The sequence below is a fragment of the Mixophyes fleayi genome, chromosome 11 (assembly GCF_038048845.1).
Source record: "Mixophyes fleayi isolate aMixFle1 chromosome 11, aMixFle1.hap1, whole genome shotgun sequence".
In the NCBI taxonomy this organism is placed as follows: Eukaryota; Metazoa; Chordata; class Amphibia; order Anura; family Limnodynastidae; genus Mixophyes; species Mixophyes fleayi.
Window position 1 is genome coordinate 35,218,132 of NC_134412.1, and position 24,281 is coordinate 35,242,412.

Here is a 24,281-nt window from a genome sequence, read left to right on the forward strand (position 1 = left end):
CACTTTAAAATGGCTGGAGGACCAGTGAGAAGTCGTACTATCTGTGATTGCAGCTACTCATTGGTCCTCCAGGTAACCCCCCTACAAATGCATGCTCTAATTACATTTCTATATCACAAGTTTTCAATTTACAAATTATAATTCAACTCTCTGGGTGCATATATTTAAATTTCCACTGTACTACCTGACAAATATAGAGTATTCTGCAGCTCCCAGTAGAAGGAGACTCGATACTAACAGGAAGGGGGCGGGGGGGACTATTGAAACAGTGAACCATATCTGTGCTTTTTATTTTATTTGTCATTTATTTTATATTTATATTTGCATGTGAATCCATTTCTTTATATTATCAAAAATTTGCCTTCAGCACTTGATCTCTTTGAGAGCTCTCTTTCAGTGCTCTGCCTCTCCATTCAAATTACTATGATACATTAAACTAGCGGTGGGCAACAGGCAGCATGCAGGCCCCCCAATCTTATTAGAATGGAGGCAGCCAAATTCTGCACCATGTGACCTCCTCTGCACATTGCACTCATTCTCTTCCTCTGCGCGGCCCCTTTGAAGGTTGGATGTCCATTCCTGTGGCTCTCCAGCTACTTCATGTTGCCCCTCAATGCATTCATGTTGCCCCTTCATTATAGCTCTTGCTACCTTTAACATTTAATTTCAGCGACGGGTGGGCCTTAGTGTGAGAGTACGTAAATTCAAGTCCACTCAATAAATTGGCAGTACATGGAACCAATTTAACAATTACAGCCTTGGACTCCTATGGCCACGAAGAATGGATGGACAGTGGTAACAGGAAATCCTATGCAATGACAATAGTGATGCCATAATGCATTTCCCTATAGGGTAGGGAGCCGGTGGAGCTTTAAGAAATCTCCCCTTCCTGTCACCTCTGATAGACCCAGAATATCCTGGATCTAAGTCAGTTGCTGTGATTTACAGTTTATACTGAATCTTTCGTTGATATCAATAGGGGGAAATTGAGATAGACTCCTGACAATTGGGTATTGTCTAAAGCATTATAGCTCTAGCTTCAGGGTGACGTTCTGTGAGGAGAGTCACTCCATATCGCCCACTGTGTTAGTTAGCTCAGTTTGTCCAATGGATTGGGATTGGTGCCCAATATTGAAGTGTAGAGATCTCTAGCCCCTTGCAGAAGGCCCTCCAAAATTTAGCCTCAAACTGGGCTCTGCAAACTGAGTCAATCTCCAAGGGGAGTCTGTTCAGTCGGAAGATCTGTTTGTGTGAGAATTGGTGTGCAGTTGGTAGTTTATCCAGGCTGTGAAATGAACGTGTTGCTCTAGGAGCTAGGGGGAGGTGTAATGAAATCCATCAACAGGTGGGTCCATGGAAATTTATAGTGACATGAGTAGATCAGAAATCAAAGTGCGGGGCACCTTCTCTTATGATGAGCTCAGTGGTTTTCTGGGTGACCGGGTATCCTTCCAGCCTGGGATTGTGACCCCATTAGAGGACCGGTAGTTGACAGGGGAGAGGCATGACTATATAGCTAAAAAGTGTACCTAAATCTTAGGTACAGTGTTGAGAGACTCCATCTCAGTTTGGATTGTATCCCGGAGCTCAAATGTAATGGCTGCTGAAAGAAGCAAATGCGGGGGAAGAACAGCCTCTCCATCTAAAATGAGCATTCTAGTGTGAACTGAAGTCTTTCCTGAGTTCAGTTACCTGACCACCCCAGGTGTACTGGACATTCTTGTGGTCTATGAGGATGGTGATGGGGAATTAAGCACCTGCTAGCAAGTGGAGTCATTCACTGAGAGCCTTAATGATGGCCAGCAACTCATGGTTTCCGACTTTGAAATTTACATCTATGGATGTGTATCATTTCGACAAGTAAGTGCAGAGCATTGCAGCAATTTGCAGTGGTGGGACCATGATGACGTGAATCACATCATTAAGCCCCGCCTCTGCCCTGGAAAGTGCCTACTCTTCCCGAAATCTCATGGACATTGTGGGAGTATAAGCAAGTATGAGTATAACTCCATTATACCTTACATAACTATTTTAAAAAACTTGTTTTCAACAGTATTTTGGTATTTTTTCAATAAACATGTTTTATACATTAATTGTTGAAGTACAAGTGAAATGTAGACAGCATTTTATGGACAGTTGTATTTTAGACTTACCAGCATATGTGTAAATTCTGTGTTTGAGTGCATGTATATCTCCCAATGTTTAAGGGAAAATAGTGTGGAGAATAATTGAACAGACTTCCATTGCCATTTTGTTGAAGCCAAAGTTCATTAAAACATAGTCAGATCCCCATAAAAAAAAGTTGTAAGCCGCAGATGAAGTGTTATAGTTTCTTTTTTTAATGCAGGCACTAACTGGGAGGTTCCCAGAAGCTGTTTTTTCTTTCTAAACTACAGAACTGATGTGATTCCAGTATGGGAGGGGGGGATTGGGAGAAATGATCTTCTGCTTTGAAGGTATTGTACAGTCTATAAAATTGAGGGAGCATGTATACCTGATATTTTATTAATCTCACATATTGATACACAAAACACCATTTGTATTTTTGGATGGAGTTATCCTTTAAGATTATACATACTGGAAAATATAAATATTGGGTTACAGTATGTTACACATAATTTTAGATAGGGAAGTTATAGCACATCCATTCTATTTTGGCTTTTCTCCTCACCCTGCTTCTTCTAATGCCAGTTGATGATAAATGAAAATCCAACGCAAATATACAGAACACAAACGATCCTCTAGAACACAAAGGACAAAGTAGTCCACTGATTTGAATTGTGTATGTTAGTGCAACTTGTCCTTGGGAAAAATAAAGCATGTTTGCCAATACTCGTTCCAAGTTGTAGTACACATAATCCTTCACTTGCTTCTTTTATTAGAGTATTACAGTAAAACAAATATGACTTGTCTTGTAGATGGCATGCTTGGCATGTATTCTATTAGTTATAGCCACTTAATCAGTGTGTGGTAGACTTTTATTGTTGTCAAAGGATGTTATTTCAGTCTGATTCAGTAGAGTTAACAATATGGCAGCTCGCACTTTTGTTGCTAATTGCAAATAAGCACGAAGCAAAGACCACTGTGCTAAATAGTTTGTACATATATTTTCAGAATACAGCAATGTAACAAAGGCACCAATGTCTATGTTTGCTTCAAGGTGTGTGTATGTGGTTGTGTGTGTAAACACATGACCTTAAAAAGGTTTGACACTGCAAGTCACCAGGTCATTGAATTCAGAGATGACTGATAATAATATCATTTTTATTTTACTGTGCGGGGGACTATACAGTAATCTCTTATAATGTACTAGTTTCCATTTGAAACAAAAGAAAGCTATTTGTAATAGGCAGTCCAGATGGGATTTGCCTTCGGTGACATTGATGCATTCCATTATGGGATTTGTCATGTCACACAAGTTACTCCATCTCTGCTTTCCAAATTTCAGTATGTATCTGTAATAAAGATAAGAAAACTGTTGCAATTTTCTTTCCCTATCAGTTTATTACTTTACCCCTTTTATTTAGCAGACGATTTTTTAGAAAAACTTAGTTTTGTGCAGAATATGCTAACACCATTCCCTGTTCTAACCCATCATTTGAAGTTTCATCACCATCATTCACATCAGTTTCATGTATTTTATGCTATGTAAGTGACCAGGTGATATTCCAACATTTGTATTCGGAGATTCAAAGCAGATCATTGGCTGAGTCTCAGTTTGATTTGAGGATTTATTTGGACCAAGGGCTGGCAGGGCTGGGTGGTAAGGGGGCATCGGCCCATGGGCCGGTCTCATAGTGGGTTACCGTGGGCTGGGTCACCAGCATTTTTTTTTCTTTAAAATAGGCTACTCTTGCCCCCTGGGCTAAAAATTTGCCAGCCGTCCCCTGATTTAGACCTTGACAGTTGGCAAGATTCATATACATCAAGCAAAGAAACAAGTTTATGTAATTTTGCTGATAAACACATCAACAAATGACAGTTGAAATTTTGACCGGACTGAAAATGATTGAAAGACATGATCATGAAAATCCATAATGTCTAAGAGAAGAGCTGCAAGTTCAGAGAGCTATAACAGTGGGTGTGCATTAAACATATTACATCTCTCCAACACCTCACAGATTGTTCCAGAATAGAACTCGTCGTGAGTACACTGTGCTTGAGTTGTCAATACAGACATATCACAAAGGCTCTGACTCACTCTCTTGGTATAAAAGAAAGTGAAGTCTGAAAATCTGCTAAAAGCAGCAAAAAAAGTAAGTATTAATTTGCAGAGTTAACATTTGACTAGTGACGTGCATGACTGCTTGTCCAGGTCAATCATTTACAGAGTGCAATCTAAATGCATGTCCGAAACATTACACTGCAGGGAATCTACAAAATATAGTCTGTTTAGGCATGACAAAAATAAAATATTTATTTATCAATAATACTATGTTTCATTTGTTAAAGTTGTATTTATAATGATAGAATTTATTGTAAACCACCTGAACGCAACACATTATATATTGGAGTTATAAGATTAAAAGATGTCACCAGGGGGTCCTGTCCCTTTGTAGAGGTCTTTCAAAGGTCATAACTACCAACATTAGTATCAGCAGTAGAAGACATTACTTGTGAAATATCAATTGAGGTTATCAAGGGACAAGTCTCACACATTAGACCTATCAAATCATGTCCATCATTTCTAAGGATATATCATTTATACACGTTTATAGATATAAATGCATATACACAACATATGCAAGAGCCAATTCCAGCTCTGTTTAGGGGGCAAATTATCAATAATTCCGTTAATTATGTGTATTGGGGGGTCGGGATTATTGGAAGGTATTTAAGATTTCACATAGAAAACAAACAGAGCAGTCGGTAAAAAACTGAGACACATGGAAATTCTAAACCATACTTGTCTACTCTCCTGGAATGTTCAGGAGGCTGCCAAATATCGGGGATCCTCCCAGGCTCCTGGAAGAGCAGGCACTCTCCCGGAACTCGGGGGCGGTGCTTGATGACATGATAAGCGTTGTTAAGCCCCCTTGCTGCCAATCACAATAGGGGGAGGGGCTACGGTGAGACGATGGCGTCACCACTCCCCCTCCACACTTGCCATCTGATTGTTAGGTATAAAACAACTCTCTTAACACACAACAAATGCCCAATAATTCCCCACCCAAATAATTATAAGTAAAACAGAATTTATACTACTACTGCTTTCATACATCAAGCTCCTAATAGCCTGTATAATAAATTCCACCTTATTCATTAATTATAAATGAATTCTCCAGTTTAATATAAAAACAATTAAGAAAATTAATTAACAATAAATAGAAATCAATTAATTGTAAATCAAGCCATAAATTTATTCTAATACTTGTTGCCTCTTCTAACAATTAGCTCCATTTATCAATTATATGTTAATAAACATCCACTATAAAAGTGTTATATTTACAAAGGATGTTCAAAATGTTATTTAAAGGGGCTGTGCACTTGGTGAACCTCTTCTTGTTCTGTCCCTCTTATAACCACCCTTAGGATCTTGACACTTGTACCTGAAGCTGTGAGCTTGACCACAGTTAATCTCAAGGCAGCCATTGAAGTTTACACACAAGGATAAAATAACCTATCCAGTCTAACACAATAGACCAGAAACTGTGCTATCATTTTTAAATTAAGTTTATTTGATGTTTAAAAATATATGTCATACTAATAAGTGGGTAAAAAGTTAATCTGGAATAAGAAAGTAATAAGAAAGTACTATATCCATACATGCTCCCAAATTTCGGGTAGGTCTCACGGACTCCCGGGAGAGCTGGCGATTCTCCCGCATCTGGCCCATCTGCCCACTTCAATAAAATTGAAGCCGGAATGTACGGATGAAGGGGGCGGGGATTCACAGCATTTTGACCCCGCCCCCAGTGATGTAATGCTTGTTTGGGATCTTTTTAAACTAAAAAGACCCAAAACAGGCATTACGTCTCCGGGGGCTGGGCCAAAATGACACGAATCGCGAAGCCCCGCCCATACACCCCTCCTGCCCTCCAGGATCTCCCGGACTCAGCCAACATAAGGTTGGCAAGTATGACTACATCAGAGGTAAGTGGGGACATCTATTTTAGGAGAGACTTTGGTATGGAGAAACTGGTCATGTAGTCTTTGTACTTCTAACATTATTTGTCAACCAGAAATTCTAAGGTCACTTTCTTATACAAACACTCACTCACACTATACTTGTACACACTGACACACATACATTCTCTACCCTATGCAAAGGTTACTTATGATAGCTCTAACGTACAAAGTTGAAATAAAGGACCTATTTTTATGCAAACTGAAGCAACTTTTTGCCAAATATACCAGGAATGTTCTTTTATTTACACCAACATTTCTATCACAGGCACAACCAGATAGAAATTGCCTACAAAACTATAGTGCTTATAGATTTCAATCAATTATAATAAATATAGTTGCCCATATAATAAAAAAAACACTCAATAGCACAAATTGTGCACACAGTAAATATTCCAATGGCCAAACTAGAAATAAAGGGCAACATCACCTTTTTCTTATAGCTGCTGCAAAGATTTATTGATTTATATACGAAAAGCAGTTGATGCATATTTTAATTCGAAAGCCCAGGATGAAGCAAAGAACAGGGTCATTTCTGCTCTGTAAGGCCTCACAACCACTGGCATCAATGTTGTTTGTTATATTAGCATTTTCACCACAAAGCAGGTATGCGGGTCAAATGATTTATAATTCTGGGTGTGCTCAGTGTCATGTAACTACCATGGCAACCACAGTCATATGGCACATCATGTAGTGAGCAGGGAGCCTTGGAATGCCCCTGCCATGGATCTGGTTGCTCCCACAAGAGATGCATTTGGCTAGGGTAGAAATCAGAGACTAACCATGATAGGCCAAGCTTATTAGTCCTGAGAGCACAGGTCATGAGGGACAAAGCACAGGTCATGAGAGGTTGCCAGTGTGAATGCGGAAAGTCAATTCAAGTACCTCGTCAGGTTATAGATCACTTGAAAAGGCAAATCAATTGCTCAACGGGGCAAATTAAATATCTGTCACAGAGGTAGGTCCTAATGATCCAGTCACAACAGAATAGAGTGTTTGTCAGCCTTCAATGTATAAACATAGAGTCCAATATGGTCAGATAAACAGGGTTGAATATATGAATCTGTAAGATACCCTGATGCATTTCTTTACACCTGGAACATTTCACATTGTTTAGAAACAGATTATGGCACTAGTGTAATCAGCATGTTTTGTGTAAGGATAGTAATAGTATGGCTGGGTATACACTACAGGTTTTTCACCCAATTATCATGTCAATCACAACATAAATGACCGTTAGTTCAAATATCGCATTAGTATGTATGATCCAACAATTATGTTTTATTGTTCCAAAGTATATCGTATTGTTTGATTTCATTTTATAAACGGACTAAAATCTCTGTAAACTATAGAAATATGTTCCAATTCTGCAGTGTGTACGTACTCATGACCAGCAGTGTAGGCAGATCTCCATAGAGTGTACAGAGTCACAATCTTGTCAGCTGATGGTTATGACAGATGAAGAGCACAGACCTGAAGGTAAATCATGTAAAACGTGTACAGTGTATACACATGAATCGGCTGCTGATCGGGACTTTCAGTTGTTGAAAAGTCGTTACTGATATTGCATCCTGAGAAATTTTCTGTAATGTGTACCCAGCCTTAGAAGCACCTCTCTCCTAAAATGGCATCTTGCTGCAGAGCGGTGACAGTCAAAAAGGCAGATGGATAGATAGTTATTTTGTGCTTTAGCATTTGCAGTCTTGCAAAATAGAGTAAGCTGACTATAAATTTGAAAATGCACTGGTTTTATACACATCGCTGGTCTGTGTGACATATGTTTCTATATAAGTATCTGATGTGCCTCGTTTAAATCTGCCCCTATCTCACTCTTGAGGGAACTAAAACCTTGATCCACTCACTCATCATTTCCCACCTTAGCTACTGTAACCTTCTCATTGGCCTTCCTTTCTCTCGCCTCTCCCCCTTCCTGTCCATCATGAATGCTGCGGCCAGACTGATCCTTCTATCTCCCCCTCCCTCTAAAATGTAAAGTCTCATAGGCAGGGTGCTCTCAATACTTTGTCTCATGTCTGTCTGTCCTGTCTGTATGTCCCTGTTACATTGTATGCTGTGGTATGCTGTATTGTGCCTGTTACTTTGTTAGCTATGTATAGTTTTGTATTTGTTTTATGCTAATTTGCACCTAGATATTATCCGATTTATTATTAAATATTATTATTTTATTTATGTATTATTGCTGTATGTATTTGCTTTGTATTGATGTACCCTTGCTGTACGGTGCTGTTAAATCTGTGTTGCCTTATAAATAAACATTGATGATGATGATGATAGTGAACTCAGAATTGGCCCAACATCATTGCCCACTAAGGTGTTGTCGTCACAATACATATTTTATGGGAACAATTAAACATATCTGAACTCTAACTTATTTGATTAGAAAAGGCACATAAAAAATTGTGTCACTGTTTTCAAGTGTTTTTCTTATTATTAATTTAGGGAAATTTAGTTTCTGAGCTGAACCACTATTCATGAGAATACGGCCAATTCACTAGGAGCTAGTACTTCAGTCCTCAGCAATGTCAGTAGTCCCAAGTGAATTGATGAGCTGAATATTGTTCCAGAAATTGGACAGTCTCCACTGTATGCAGCTAATGTGTCTATTTTAAAATATGTTCATACTTATCCCACACATGTTCATTATTTTACTGTGTTAGTCCCCCCATATCTGTTGATGGATACGTCACATTGTCTGTAAAAAAAAATAGTGTGTCCTAATATTACCAAAAACGAACATGTATATTTGTCGGATGCATGCCACATACAAATGTTTTGTAATGTTGATTCATGTGTTCTGAATTATTTAGTATATTTTGTCTTACTTCCCCAGCAAGCTGCCAACATGGGTACGAGGATTTGTGCCAAAGATATTCTACATCACAGAAAAGGCCTGGAACTATTATCCGTATACTATCACAGGTAACAAAATCAATTCCACATAAAGTAATACAGTTTAGGCAAAAGATTTTACAGGGCAAATGTAAACATGATGCAAGTACAGTAACTACCGCTTCCAGACAAGGCTGAAACTATAGCCTTGTTACCCACGCAATTGTGTCTGGTACAGAACACCATGTATCTGAAAGACATCAGGGATTGTCATCTTTGTCACATTGGTAAAAATGTGTTTAGTGTGTTGCAGTTTATTATATGGTTCTGAGATGGGGTAGATATTTGTAATTAGGTGTGACTTGAGCAATGAAACAGAGCAGGAGAGTAGATAAGAGCATACTTGCCAACTCTCCAGGAATGTCCGGGAGACTCCTGCATTTCGCGAGAGTCTCCCGGACTCCCGGGAGAGTGTGGCAATCTCCCTGATCTGCCCACTTCCTAGTGAAGTGGGCAGAGTCCGGTTCAAATGCCGCGATTCACCCACAGTCACGGCATTTGGCCCCGCCTCCCGCTGTAAAATGACGCGTTTTGTGTCATTACATCACGAGGCGTGGCCAAAATGCCACAATTTTGGCGCCCCGCCCCCTGCACGCCCACGTCCCCCCTGGCATCTCCCGGAAGCCCGAACAAAAATGTTGGCAAGTATGGATAAGAGGAACAATTACAGGCATACTTGCCTACTCTCCTGGAATTTCTGTAAGTTTCCGAATTTAGGGCGGTCCTCCCAGAAACATCATCCTCTTGTTGGAGGTGCTGGCGTCATCAAGCAATTCCCCGTCACTATGCAATGCCTTGAATTTCGCCATTTCACAGCAGAGGGTGGGGCCAAGGTGATGCAATTCCGTCACCACGCCCCCTCCTGCACCTGTCACCTGACCTCCCCTCTGGGATCTCCTGGGAGATCGGCATGTATGAGTTCAGGCCTGGATAAATTGTGGCTCTGGTTGTACTGAAACTACAAGCTCCAACATGCTCTGCCAGCAGATAACTAGCAGGGTATGCTGGGACTTGTAGTTTCATAACACCTGGAGAGAAATAGGTTGTCCAGACCTGAAGTAGAAATAGCAGTAATAGTAGTAGTAGTAGTAAAAAGGTTTATTTGTAAACAGAATAACAAATGGTAGAGCATAAGACTTATTGTCATAGTAGTCCTGTTATGTCCAAAATATTTGTGCTACAGCAATTGGTAATAATGTCATTGTTTTCAGGGTCACGTCTGGACCTTTATGTCAGTAATATTACAGAAGGTATAAAATATAACAAAGAAATGTTTAGTCACCTCTGTCACAATGAGGTTATATGTCTCTAGTTGCTTTCCTTGTATTTATTTACTTATTTTTCCCTTCAATAATTATGTCTACACCATCAAAGAAACCAGCTGCGCCAGCATAACCAAGTGTATGATCTGTGGGGTTAGGTACGTATTAACGATGTGGATAAATCCGACACGCATGACACCTACCAAAAAAAAACCATTGCAGAAAAAAACGGATAGAACATACACAGACTTACCTGAACACAGAAGCTGCAGATTTCCAATGTTCATAGATAAGTCTGTGTATGTTCTATCCGTTTTTTTCTGCAATCGTTTTCTTTTGGTAGGTGTCATGTATGTCGGATTTATCGTAATCATTAATACAATTACCACCGGATCTGTGGCATGTCTCTACCAGAGAGTGCTCTCTCTATGCCTCATTTGTACACATTGTATCAACTTACATAAAAGCAGGGCTTAAGGGAAGTTCTTTCTTCTTATCTTATTGCTGTAATCCCAAAATCTAAAACACAAATTGCTTTGTATTCAAAAAAGCCACTAGTAACATAGAAGAGTAAAGCTGGGTACACATTACAGAAAATTACTGCAGATGTGATCTCTGCCATGATTTTACCAACAACTGAAAGTCACGATGAGCAGATTTATGTGTATACCAGATCTGTGCTCTTCATCTGTCATATCCATCTGCTGAAACGATTGTGACTCTGCACACACTATACCAGGCTTGGTTAACCTGTGGCACTCCAGGTGTAGGGAAACTACAAGCCCCAGCATGCTTTGCCAATATATAGCAGCTTATTGCTGGAAGGGTATGCTGGGACTTGTAGGGTATGCTGGTACAAGCCTGCTCTACACAGATCTGCCTATACTGCTGGTCCTGAGTGTATACACACTTCCATATTTGCCCGACATTGTTCCATTGTTGATAGTGATTTTTAGTCAGTTTATAAAATCAAATCAAAAGATACAGTGTGTTTTGGTGAGATAAAGTATGATCATGGAAGCATTCACACTAATGTGATATTGGACCTAGTAGTCATTTATCGTGTGATTGGCACCTGTAGTGTGTACCCAGTTCATTCATGTTGGGGAAGCTTCAGGGAGCCAAACACAGCCTGTGATTGATGATTACAGGAAAATTGTTTGCAATTAAAAAAAAAAAAAAATCACAATTTTCAGTATGTTAAAGGACCAAAATGTGAGATCTCTTATAAATAAACATTGATGATGATGATAGTGAACTTAAAATTGGCCCAACAACATTGCCCACTAAGGTGTTGTCGTAAAGAAGAGCTACTTATATCTACAGTATGCAAACAATTAAGAAACTTCCCGTAACTAGGAATATTTGAGGTAAGGTTATGGCTTTAGGATAGCTCAATCAGCTACCCCATGCCAGGCATTACTATTAGATCATGCTAACATAAATATAATAGCTGCTCTTGTAGTTGATATTAAATCCACTTTGCATTTTCCTAAAAAGGACAGGCTTATTTGTACCTCTATTCAGTCTTCCTCTGGTTATAAAACAAAACAACAAGGGGTATATTCGATCCTCGGTGGAAACGGCGAAAATCTCGCGGTCCGCCAATACAGTAATTTTCTTGCTGGATTTCAGCTCGCAGCTCCCTGAGCCGCGAGCTGAAATCCAGCTAACTATTACCGTATTAACGGTAATAGTTTTTCAGCGGTGCGGAAAAAAAACCAATTGAATATGCCCCCAACAAATGAAAATAAAAGTAACAAAAATAAGAACAAAAACAACCACATACTCTGGTAGCTCTGTAAAACATTATTTAAATGTACACATATTTAGTATCCTTATACTTCAGAGAACTATACAGATAGGGAGGAATTCAATTCCCCCTGAAGTAGCACAGCGCTAAACCTATTACTGGTATTATGGTAAATTTAACCCGGCTTTCTGAGCCAATTGAATTCCCCCCATATAATCCAGGGCAATTTTCTGGCATTGCCATCGGTATGAGAAAGTAACAGTAAGAAGTATGGAACTATGGGAAAATATCGTTTTCTAGGAAGGTAGCTATTGGGTGTAAAAATCTATTTCAACATGTTACCAAAAGAAACCCTAACATGTCCCAGCAATAATAAAATAAAATCTGCTTGTGTACATTAAACCATGTAAAGGTTAAAGCTTACCCATTCCTTACACAAGGGAGGCAGCCATTTTGTGAGCTGAACCAATATTGAGCTTATCGGTTCTCTAGGAACTAGTCGTATCATTGACGCAGGAGGTGCGATAGTTACATTTTAGAAAAGGATCATTTGAAGCTGTATTCACTGTATGGTGAACAAAGCTGGAGTTCTTGTTATTGTGGATTTTATTGATCACTATGGTAATAGTGTCCCCTGCACACTATGAAGAACTGGACAGACCACACATGTTTCATTACTAATGTGTCTTATGGACAGAGGACACATTTACTGACCAGTAATAATAGTCTTTTGGGATAGCCCAGTGGTAAAATAGTTATCTTGAAACAAGTGTGTATGAGCCCTAAAGAAGAGACAGTGTCCTGATAGGGACAGTTGACTCCACAGACCCTCATCATCATGGTACACTTATAACCTACACTTAAACCGCACATAAATCAGGCACACGCATGTCCGTGTTCAAGGAGCGGATCTGAAGAAATGTCTCTTATTGAATACGGGTCTAGGTACGCTCTGTTCTGACAGACAAGACACTGCAGGGTATGTCCAATAATTATGTGTAAGCTGAAAAATTAATTAAATTAATGACACCAGTTAATAATATAGTCGTTAATGACAAAACATTAAAAAAAAAACTTCTTCCATAAAATACATTTCTTAGGATGTTATGAATAACCACTGTATGTAAAATGCATTTTTACACTTGCTCCTGATTGCAAACACATGTTCTAGCATCCATACGCGACCGTCATCACTAGTAATCTTGTAGCTAGAGCCAGTGATACAACTGATATACATGTTCCTTTGAGATTCCCAAAGCTTGAATCGGATGTTGCTGCGTACGCTCCAGCTTGGCACTCCCATACTGTACAGTGACCATGTGCATACGCCCATTTCCCGCTCTGTATCGGCCATGAAATCGTAGGCTGTGTTAAGGTTCCTTTGCGCTCAAAGGTGAATTGGATGTTACCACGTTCACTGGTGTATGTTCAGTCTCTGAGCGATTTTACGCAAAAAACGCCATGTGTCGCCATTTCCGTTCCCTTAATGAATCGGGCCCACAGTGACATAGGCCAAGCATATGGTATCACAGGAAAGTCTATAGTATTACAGTACATTAATGGACATAAATAAAGACATGATTTTAAATGAATAATCTCTTGTTAGAATACTAATATTGATATGTACAGTTATTATAAAACTGAAAAAATACATGTTTGATCATTTATATTTGATCAACTTGAGATCGTAAATGTTTGTATCATCTGAGAGGCATTTTATAGGTCTGTTTGTACCCTAATCTTTTCAATCCATTAAATGTTTATGGTCTAGATCACTGCAATTGTGGCCTTGCCAGTGATCAGGGCCCAGCTCCTGAAGCAAATGGACTCAGATTAATGTGACGCTATACAGTGCACCAAAACGAAAAAAAAATAGATACTTTTGGAGAATTAAGAAAAGTTGAATTCAGTTTAAATGATCAAATTCATACATTTCAGATTACAAAAAAATTGTGAAGATCAATATCACTTCTCCATATAACTAAGCTCTGCCTATTTGGGTGGCATTAATCAAGAATATTCCCCCACAAATTGGGACTCTGGGAAGGTATTTATATGGAAAAGAGGGAGAAGATCAGCAAAATATGGAGGGTGAAATTCCAATCTCGAATTAGGAAAGAAGTATCTTAAAATAATATATATATTGAAATGAATACTATGTAATAGAAAAATAAGTATGAATTTAAAGGTTTTTCGAATTTTACTTTTCAGTGGTTTTGATTTTATTTTTCTATTCAGAATTCGTTAGTATTATAACTAGAGATGGTCACTGACCCCCGTGTTTTGGTTTTGTATTCGGTTTTGGATCTGGATTACTGTCGTGTTTTGGTTTTGGTTTTGGTTTTGCAAAACCTCCATTGCGTGTTTTGGTTTTGGTTTTGTTTGGTTTTGTTGAAAAAAATAAAAAATTTTGGTCTAAAATAACCTAATTTAGTGCTCTACCAGTTTCTTAGATAAGTGAGGTAATTCTAAAGCTAATAAATTATGAAAAAAACAGTTTAATCCCTGGTAGGCCGTCCTTAATTCGAACACTTGTCTGCAAATTATACAGACAAACCTGGTTGTCTACCTCCTCCATCTTTGATTATTGGCAATGTAGCCATCGTCTTTGGTAGTTTGGTGCCTATCTATGCTCCCCCCCGGCCCTCCACTTGTAGTTGAATATAAAAAAAGCAGCCTGCACAGACTGTGGAACTAGAAAGTAAAATTAAATGGACCACGTTAGTTTGGTGGCTATCTATGCCCCCCCCGCCCTCCACTTGTAGTTGAATATAAAAAAAGCGGCCTGCACAGACTGTGGAACTAGAAATTCGAATATACAAAGAAATGGACAAAGGCAGTTTGGTATCTGTCTGCATCAGACCCCCCCCCCCCATCCACTTGTAGTAAAATAGAAAAAAAAGCAGCCTGCAAAGGGTGTAGAACTAGAAATTTGAATATACAAAGAAATGGACAAAGGCAGTTTGGTATCTGTCTGCATCAGATCCCCTCTCCACTAGGAGTAAAATATAAAACTATTCAGCCGTTATATAATCTAGAATATAAATAGAAATTGAGAAAGGCAATTTGGTATCTGTCTGCATCATAATCATCAACATCCTCGCTAGCGCCCTCGTCACCTTCACAAATCTCCCCCTCATCCTCTTCTATTTCCAAAGTGGCATCCTCAATTTGTGTATCACCGGCTACACTCGGGCTGTTCAGGTACATATCAGCAGAACTGCTGAAAGGGCCCTTCTTTATGGGTACACTAACAGAATGCTTACAATTAGACATACCACTGTTGGATGGACTCTCCACAGGGATTGGTGTCATTTGTGAATCAGAGCAAACATTATCTTCTAATGCCTTACTGTTATCTTGCAGCTCGGCTTTGACGCGTAACAGTAGTTGTGCACCAATTGTAGGCTTGGTAACTTTTTGGGATCTACCACTAATAGCCAAAGGTGAAGGCCTCATTATCTCTTTGCCACTGCGTGTGTAGAATGGCATGTTGGCAATTTTTTTTTTATCGGCATTTAACTTTTGCTCAGTAACACTTCTTTTTCGGGTTTTTGTTTTTTGGACTGATTTCGAAACACTGTGTAGTTTGACATCGCCTTGCCCAGATGACGTACTGGGAACACTAACATCAGGACTGGTGACAGAACCTGGTTGCTCATTCTGCTCATATGTGGACTGCTTTGAATCCATTCCCAAAGCACTTGTAGTGCTAAAATTTATTTGGTAGATACTGCTGACAGTTAGTAATTTTTACAGCCAGAAATATTTATGCACAATTATGGGGGACACCCAAAAAGCACTTTGAGTGCCAAATATTGAAGAAAAAAACTCTCCTCTATCCTCCTCTCTTCTCTAGCGATTTTTGTTAGCACAATTGGATTCAGAATATTGTATTCTCTGTCCCTGCTCTAATCAGCCTGTGACTACACCCTGCTCTCTCCCTCTGTCAAATGGCGATGGATTGCTGTGGAGGCGTGTATTTATGATCTTCAAGTATCGCGATAACCGAGATCCGACGACGTCCTGATATGATGTTCGGCCTCGATTTGGATTCTGAACGGGCGGGAGAGTACGGGCTCGGTACTCGGATACCCAAAGTTCGGGTGGGTTCGGTTCTCGGGGAACCGAGCCCGCCCATCTCTAATTATAACAGTCATGAGATATTTTGCAGGAAGTAATTGAGGGTGCAAAGAAGGATGATCTGTCCAAATGACCTGAACACCAACTGCACACGTAACACGGTTTCCTCTACCATAGTGAAACTTTACATGTAACTTTGTATGGAGACCTCAAATTTACATGTAATTTAATGTATTATATAGTACATAATATAAGTTTCTAGTTAGTATATATTATTCGTTGTTGTAAGCAACATTTCATTCTGGCTGCATTTCAATTTGAAGCCTTTGGTACAGAAATTTCAGCTGCATTACATAAAGAATTCACAGCCTTTAAGGCCACTGAATAATAAAAATTTTTTTGAATCCAGTATTTTTATTGGAATTTTTCAATATACAAACATAACAATCAACAAAAACAAAAACAAAACAAAAAACAATCGCATACATATCAGAATTGAATGATGTAATTTACAAGATTTCAGTAAGGTATAATAACACAAATGTGCCATACTCATTTAATGATGAATAATAATTTAATGCTGCTTATTGTGGCAGCTATGTCTCGTAGTACACTGACTACTGTATTCTATTCATTTTAACATCTGAAAAATCAAAAGTTGTTATGTTTGTGTAACATAGCATTTTATTGTATGTCAACAATTTTGATTAGAGAGTCGGGTGTTTTGATTGGACGGTCTCATATTAGAATATATACACTATTTTTATTTATTTACTTCCAGTTATTCATATAGCGCACACCTTACAAAGTGCATTACTGACAATATTTAAACATTCACATCAGTCCCTGACCCATTGGAGCTTACAATCTATATCCACTGCCACATGGATACACAAATGCAAGGGTTAATTCCATCAGAGTTAAATTCATCACAAGCCATTTAACCTACCAATACGTCTTTGGAGCGCTATGGACAAAAATATAGGCTGAATTTTTTTTTAATTTGTAGCAAATATATTTACTCATCTCTCTCTTAAATTATTAGTGCTGATACATTTTATTTAATCTGATATATCTAAGCTCATTTGCAACATTCTGTCATTTGCGTGTTAGCTGAACACATAAGGGCAATGAGTTTTTTACCAGTAGATGAGAGACTTTGCAAGGGCAAGCTGAGTTCACCATGAAAGACAAGGCGAGTGACGAATGCTTTATGATGTATATAATGGCCCGTGTACTATATACTTGAACAATGGGCTTGATTTTAAATACCAGCTGCTAATGAATGATCAAATACCAGAGGTCAGAAAACTATTATTTTATTCTTTTCTCTAGCCAAGTTTATACTTCTAATCAGAGAAAAAGAGAAAATTGCTATAATTTAAATATATAATGTAAATACAATAAGAGTAATTTATAACTGCATTAAACTGCGTAGGAGAAATGCAAAAACAACTTTGTTTTCCTTTGAGACATGTTGCGGGCTGGCATGTGGGTTAACCTGCCAGTGTGGCTTCTCTGCCATCATTATGATGGGAACAGCTGGACAGACATGGGTGGGTTGTTGGTAGATGCACCTAAAGCGCAAAAAAAACTAATTTTGTGTACGAGGCAAAACATTCTAATGAAGGGGGAGAGTGCACATTTTGAGAAACGTTCATATTTAAGCACCTGTCCAAAATGCCTTTTTAGCCCTGTCAAAATGTGTGACCTTTACACCACTTTAGATGTGGGGATTGATCAGCTTTGGCCACTACTTTCAATGCAATGGTACATAAATACATGAAAATGTATTAACATGTGCTTATAAAGCAATGTAAATGAAATAATAAAATGTACTAATGTACACTTGAAATAAAGGCAGCCCTGACATCACCATACTCATGGTTTCATTAAGACACAAACATGATTCCAAAGACCAGTATTTTAGGAGAAAATAAAATTGCCAATTAGGGTGTCGGTCTGCATTGGTGTGGCAGAGAGGTACGGAGCCTAGAGCACTAAACACCAATACTAAAGCAATATGTCAGCACTTTGCTGGAAGGGAAGAGCCTAGCAGGCAGAAGATCTGTGTGTGTGTGTGTGTCTAGGGTAGGTTAGTTGAATCGGATGGTCTCCGTGTGAATGGAGTGGTGCCCTGCAGCACATTTAGTGCCCGAGGACATCTAGTGACCCAAGCACATGCTCCACCCATGCCAAGCTCTGCTGGTCCAGAAGGGATCGTAGGCAGTATGGTTTATGGCATTGTGAGCGAATATGTCCTATAATAAATAAGCGTGCATCCTACATGGCCTATCTACACCTCCCCCTTGTTTATTTTTATATGTGCTCAGTAACGCCCAAGTCAGAAAAATAAAATTAAATAGGAAAAATAATATGAAGCCATTTCCATGCTATGCCCCTAAAGAATACTGCCCTAGGAAAAACAGTCAGTGATTAGATTTTAAAGGTTAAACACAGTGTGCCCGATTCATTAAGGAGAGTAAAGCAAAAAAAGGAGTAACTTTGCTCCTTGGCAAAACCATGTTACAATGCAAGGAGTGCAAATTTGTTTATTATTTTGCACATAAGGAAATACTGGCTGTTTCTTCATGTAGCACACAAATACTTGATAGCTTTATTTTTACACTGAAATTAAAGTTGATCTAGGACATTCCCTACCCTAATTATAAATGCCCCCACATTTTAAATTTACCTCCCCCTCCAATGCAACATGGTTTTGCCAACGTGCAAAGTTACTCCAAGTTACTCCTTTTTTTTTAATTTACTTTCCTTAATGCATCAGGCCCAGATTTTTTTATTAGGTATGCAAATAATATTATACTAGCACAGTGTTCAATCACTGCTGTGTGATATCACCCTAAACGTCTATGACAGGACTGTCATGCTTTGAGAGATGCATCTGGCTCTATGTAGACAAGAGTGTAATTTTCAAGGCAACATTGTGCACTTTTCACATGCAGAATTTGGCCTTAATTGTTTTCACTCCTACCACATCTGACAGCTGATTGAATTGAGCATAGTTATCCCTGGTCTATGTATATCAGAAATTCTGTGATATGTAAAATTACAAATAGAGTACAGAATGGTAGAAACTAAGGTTTTATCGCTGTAACTTCGCACCTTTGCGCAAAATTTTATTTGCATAATTTAGCTGCAACTTCCTGCATCTGCTAATATTCAATCTTCAGTCTCAGCTTTTAAGTTTCAACTAAATATAGAGCTTGCATCTTTAAGTTGTGATGTATGAAATTTATAAGGGAAATTGCAGTTCTGATCATTTATCTAAATTTGTGGCTGAAATTATAGTAGATTATTTTAAATTTATAATTTAACAGTTATTTAAAATCTATATTTAGCCATTTATCAAAAAAGTAGTATAAAGAATTATAATGACATGTTTCTAGTGGAGTATAAAGTTCTCAGTAAGTTTAACCCAATCCTGTGTGGCAGTCAAGTTCGACATGCCTACTGTAGACATTCCTAAAGTGCAATAGCTGACGTTTTAGGAATAGTTTATTAAAGCTGAACTACCGTCTATGTACAAGCTGTTTTTCCTGGGGATCTGCGTGTTCTATAATATAGAAACAGCAAACCAACTTCTTTCAACTATCTTTAAATAGCGACACAGAGGGATGTGAGCAGATAGACTAGTTACAAACTACAATTTCTTCATTGCGGCTTTTGATTCGTCTTCTTGCTTGCCCTCCATCCCTCCCTCTTTTCGTCCGCGGCTGCAAGAGTAATGAAAGAGCCAGTTAGGGGGAGATTTAGTAAAATATTTTACTAGGTGGTAGTACAGCTTTAATATAAAAATATAAAACAATCCTTAACTTTGATGTGATGTAACCCATACTTGACAACTTTTTGGCGTTGGCGTCCGGGAGCCTCCCTGGGGGAAGTGGGCGTGCGGGGGGCGGGGCTCCTAAATCGCGTCATTTTGTACCCGCACTGAGGTTAAGCTGTGACCAATGTTGGGCATAATGTAAAAAACTTTTTTTTTTTATTATTGTTGTCGCCCACGTGCCACCCTCTTCAACTATCATACCTCATCCTTTGTGTTTCTTTGGAGCATTTTGCATTCGATCACAGTAAACATTATTGGTTGTTTAGTGCATAGATGGTATAAGGCAGAAGCATAACTAGACATTTGCGGGCTATTTCCGGAGAATCGCGGCATTTTGGCCCTAATTCTGCCCACTATACTAGGAAGTGGGCAGATGCGGGATATTGCCATGCTCTCCCGGGAGTCCGTGAGACTCACCCAAAATGCGGGAGTCTCCCAGACATTTCCAATAGAGTTGGCAAGTATGATGTAACCTGGTCCGACGGATGACACAAAGGCCCCAACAATCCTGCTCTGCACCTGTTAACAGACTATTAGACTTTTGATGTTCACACCACAAAAGTAACAGCAATAGAATTATTGTGTGATTTACAGTATTCATTCTAAACTGGGCAATCTGGAAAGGAAAGAGTTAAAAAGTCATTCTAATGAGGACTCTACCCTGAGCAGCTGCATTCATAACCTGCTGGATATTTTCCTAGCAAATTGAAATGCTTAACACTATAATCTCCAGTGTGCTCAGTTTAGAGGGAACTGTGATGACAGGCCTGGCCTATATAAAACGAAATTCAAAAATCCAACTTTTTCAGTTGTCAAAGCTCCACTCCCTGGCATAGTATGATTTATGACATATTGCCATACACGCAATAGTCTTAACTCCAATGACGCTTATTCCACTGAGTAATTGAATAGTCACATCCGTGTGCAGACAGTGTTACTTATGTTGAATATTATCACAAAGCCATTTATTTTCCATTTGAAACATATTACGTTGTACTTAGGCTACAAGGAGGATATGATTAACCTTAATGCTATTAGCAATTATAAGAGTTTCGTAATATAGAATGGATGGAAACAAATAGTGATGCCTTGGGCTATGTGAACTCATCCGTGGTATTGTGGGTTAAATTGGCTGTGGAACAACAATTCTAAAAGCAGGTTTACTTGAGGTTAAGATGTGATCAATGTTGGGCATAATGTAAAAAAGTTATTTTTTTTATTGTTGTCGCCCAGTGCCACCTTCTTCAACTATCATACCTCATCCTTTGTGTTTTTTTGCAGCATTTTGCATTCGATCACAGTAAACATGATTGGCTGTTTAGTGCATGGATGGTGTAAGGCAGAAGCATAACTAGACATTTGTGGGCCTTATAGAAAAATCTTGTAAAGGCCCCTTGTACCACCCAATGGGGGAAAACTCCTTTGATTGCATCTGCCTGACATAATTGTAGCCTGAGTTGATTGGACAAGTCATAATCCAGGGTTGACAGATGATCACAATAGTATAAGTGTTTATTTTAATTTTATTTTTACATAAGGGTTGCAAAAAAAGGCCTTGTCAAAGTCAGGACTGTTTTTACATGCACTTATACAGACTTTTATATTAGAGAGCAGGTTCAGTGATCATTGTTACCGACAAGTATCAGCAACCAACACTAAGAGCCAATATGGTGTCTCTAGTGACTCCTTAATAATAAGGTGTCTCCAGTGATCGCTTGCTTAAAAGCTTAAACCAAGCAGGTGCACTCTGCTTTGAAAGCAAGGGAGTTTGAATGAAGCTTGTCACTGAACTGACACACACTAAATACAGAACAAATGTTTACAGGGCTGTCATTTGAACAAGAGTCAACATGGGGGAGGGAGCTTTATGTTCTCAGAAGGCTGTGTGAAAGGGTTTACGGGGGGAGTCTATGAGTATAGTGTGCTATTTTGAAACTAGAAAATAAATAGCACAAGCCTAGTATAAAATTAATTATATAAAATTCAATGGAAATCCTACTGAGCCGTAAGAATTATGTGTTTATATTAGCATGAACAGAAAGACAGTGCTGAACGCAATTTTTTAGAATTGCCAAGGAAATGCCACTCAAATTTATGGCTAATTTAGACCACATTAGCCATCAATCGCCACATACAGAGCTCCACCAAACTCAAAAGCAAAATCATCCCTAATGTCCGATGACAGTACCATGGTCTAATTAAAGATTTGTTCTTGAAACTTTGTGTCCTTGCAATTGTCCCAATTTTTCAGAATTTACTAAATATAATTCTGTCTCTCTGATTCTATATTTTAGGTCCAAAAAATTAAAAGGGGGAAATAGTGGGGAACATCTGTGACAAGAGGAGAGTGGGGTGAGGATCTATATGACGTTTGCCCTTCACACTCTCCCTTATCACATATGCTCCCACACCATCAGGGCTGGCTGGCAGATTTTAGCCTGGGGAGTAAACACAAGCAGGTGGTCCAGGCTCTTCTAAGGAAAACTGCATGGGTGTGGCTTGGGTAATGTGGATTTATTTTTATATAGACAATGGCATAAATAGAAAAATGTTATGTGAACGAGTTATAATCAAATACAGTACATACCAGCTCCATCTGACTATCATCAGTGTTCTCCCCAGCCCCTATTTCCCGGGTGCTCCACCCGGCTGTTTTTACTTGTCATCTGGCTCTTGGACACCAACAGAGTCCTGCTATAATATAATAAACCAGTGTTTCTCCTGTTTTAACAGGCACTATGTCTCCACTACAGCCATTAGTGTGTGTTAGGCCAGTCCTGGCAGGTATGGGCAATAACCTCCAACATTTTTCAATATTATTGCAAAGTATTACACTGCCCCCACCTGGCTACTTCTTAATGCAACCCGGCTAGCAATATTTTCTGGGGAGAACATTTATCATGCAGAGACTGTTCTAGTGGCCTGAATACAGAGAGCATCTTAGTGAATGTCATCCAGTACAGTAATAATTCTAGTGACCAATATACAATACAGGCAGCATTCTAGTGACTTATATACAATACAGGCAGCATTCCAGTGACCTGTATACAATACAGGCAGAATTCCAGATACAATACACACAGCCTATTCTAGTGACTGACATACAATACAGAGACCATTCTACTGACCAATGTACAATACAGAGAGCATTCTAGTGACATACAAATAATACATAGATAATTACTGTGGCCACTATACAATACAGAAAGCATTCTAGTGATTAATATACAATACAGAGAGCATTTTAGTGGGCAATATACAGCACTGAGAGCATTCTAGTGACTGATATGAAATACAGAGAGCTGACTAGTGACTGATATACAATACTGAGAGCATTCTAGTAATTGCTATACAATACTAAGAGCCTTCTAGTGAATGATATACAATACAGGAAATATTATAGTGACATTTATAACACATAAAGCATTCTATTGAGCTCTATACAATACAGAAAGCATTCCAATAACGTCTTGTATAATGCAGATAGCATTCCAGTGACCGATATACCATACAGAGATACATTTTAGTGTTCTATATACAGCACTGACAGCATTCTAGTAACTGAAATACAATACAAAAAGCATGCTAGTGACCTGTATGCAATAAAGATAGCATTCTAGTTACTTCTACACAATACATAGAACATTTAATGACCTCTATACATTAAATACAGCGAGCATTCTGGTGATGGCTATACAATGCACATAGCATTCCAGTGACCTCTATATACTACACAGAATATTATGGTGGCCTCTCTACAATACAGAATACATTCTAGTGTCCTCAATACAATACTGAGAACCCTTTAATGACCAATACAATAAAGTGAGTATACTTATGATCACAATACAATAAATTGAGCATTTTAATGACTTACATACACTACAGAGAGCAGTTTAGTGACTGATAAGTAATACAGACAGCATTCTGGTGACTGGTATACGATTCAGAGAGCATTCTTTGACCAATATAGAATACAGAGAGCATTCTAGTGACCATTAAACACTTCAGAGAATATTCTAGTGCTCTCTTTATAATACAGAGAGCATTGTAGAGGCCAATATACATTTCTAGGAGCATTCTAATTATCCATATACAATACAGAGGTAAGTCTAGTGAGCTCTATACAATATAGATAGCATTCTATTGACATCTGCACAATACAGAGAGCATTTAAATAAACAAAATACAATTGAGAAATCATTGTGCAATCACTCGCTGCATGGCGGTGCTGTCAGTTGAGAGGCAGGAGGAAAAGGCTCCCACCAACACCAATTGTGTTTTAAACACAATCAGAACA

The 24,281-nt window shown here is 38.7% G+C and overlaps 1 protein-coding gene across 1 annotated transcript in view; it reads left to right on the forward strand.

The window, feature by feature from the left end:
• Positions 1-24,281, forward strand: part of LOC142107816 (cytoplasmic phosphatidylinositol transfer protein 1-like) — a 135,086-nt gene that overhangs the window by 68,343 nt on the left and 42,462 nt on the right. Inside the window, exon 3 of the mRNA XM_075191437.1 lies at positions 8,978-9,066. Coding sequence (XP_075047538.1) covers positions 8,978-9,066 — 89 coding nt within the window. The remainder of the gene's footprint in view (positions 1-8,977; positions 9,067-24,281) is intronic.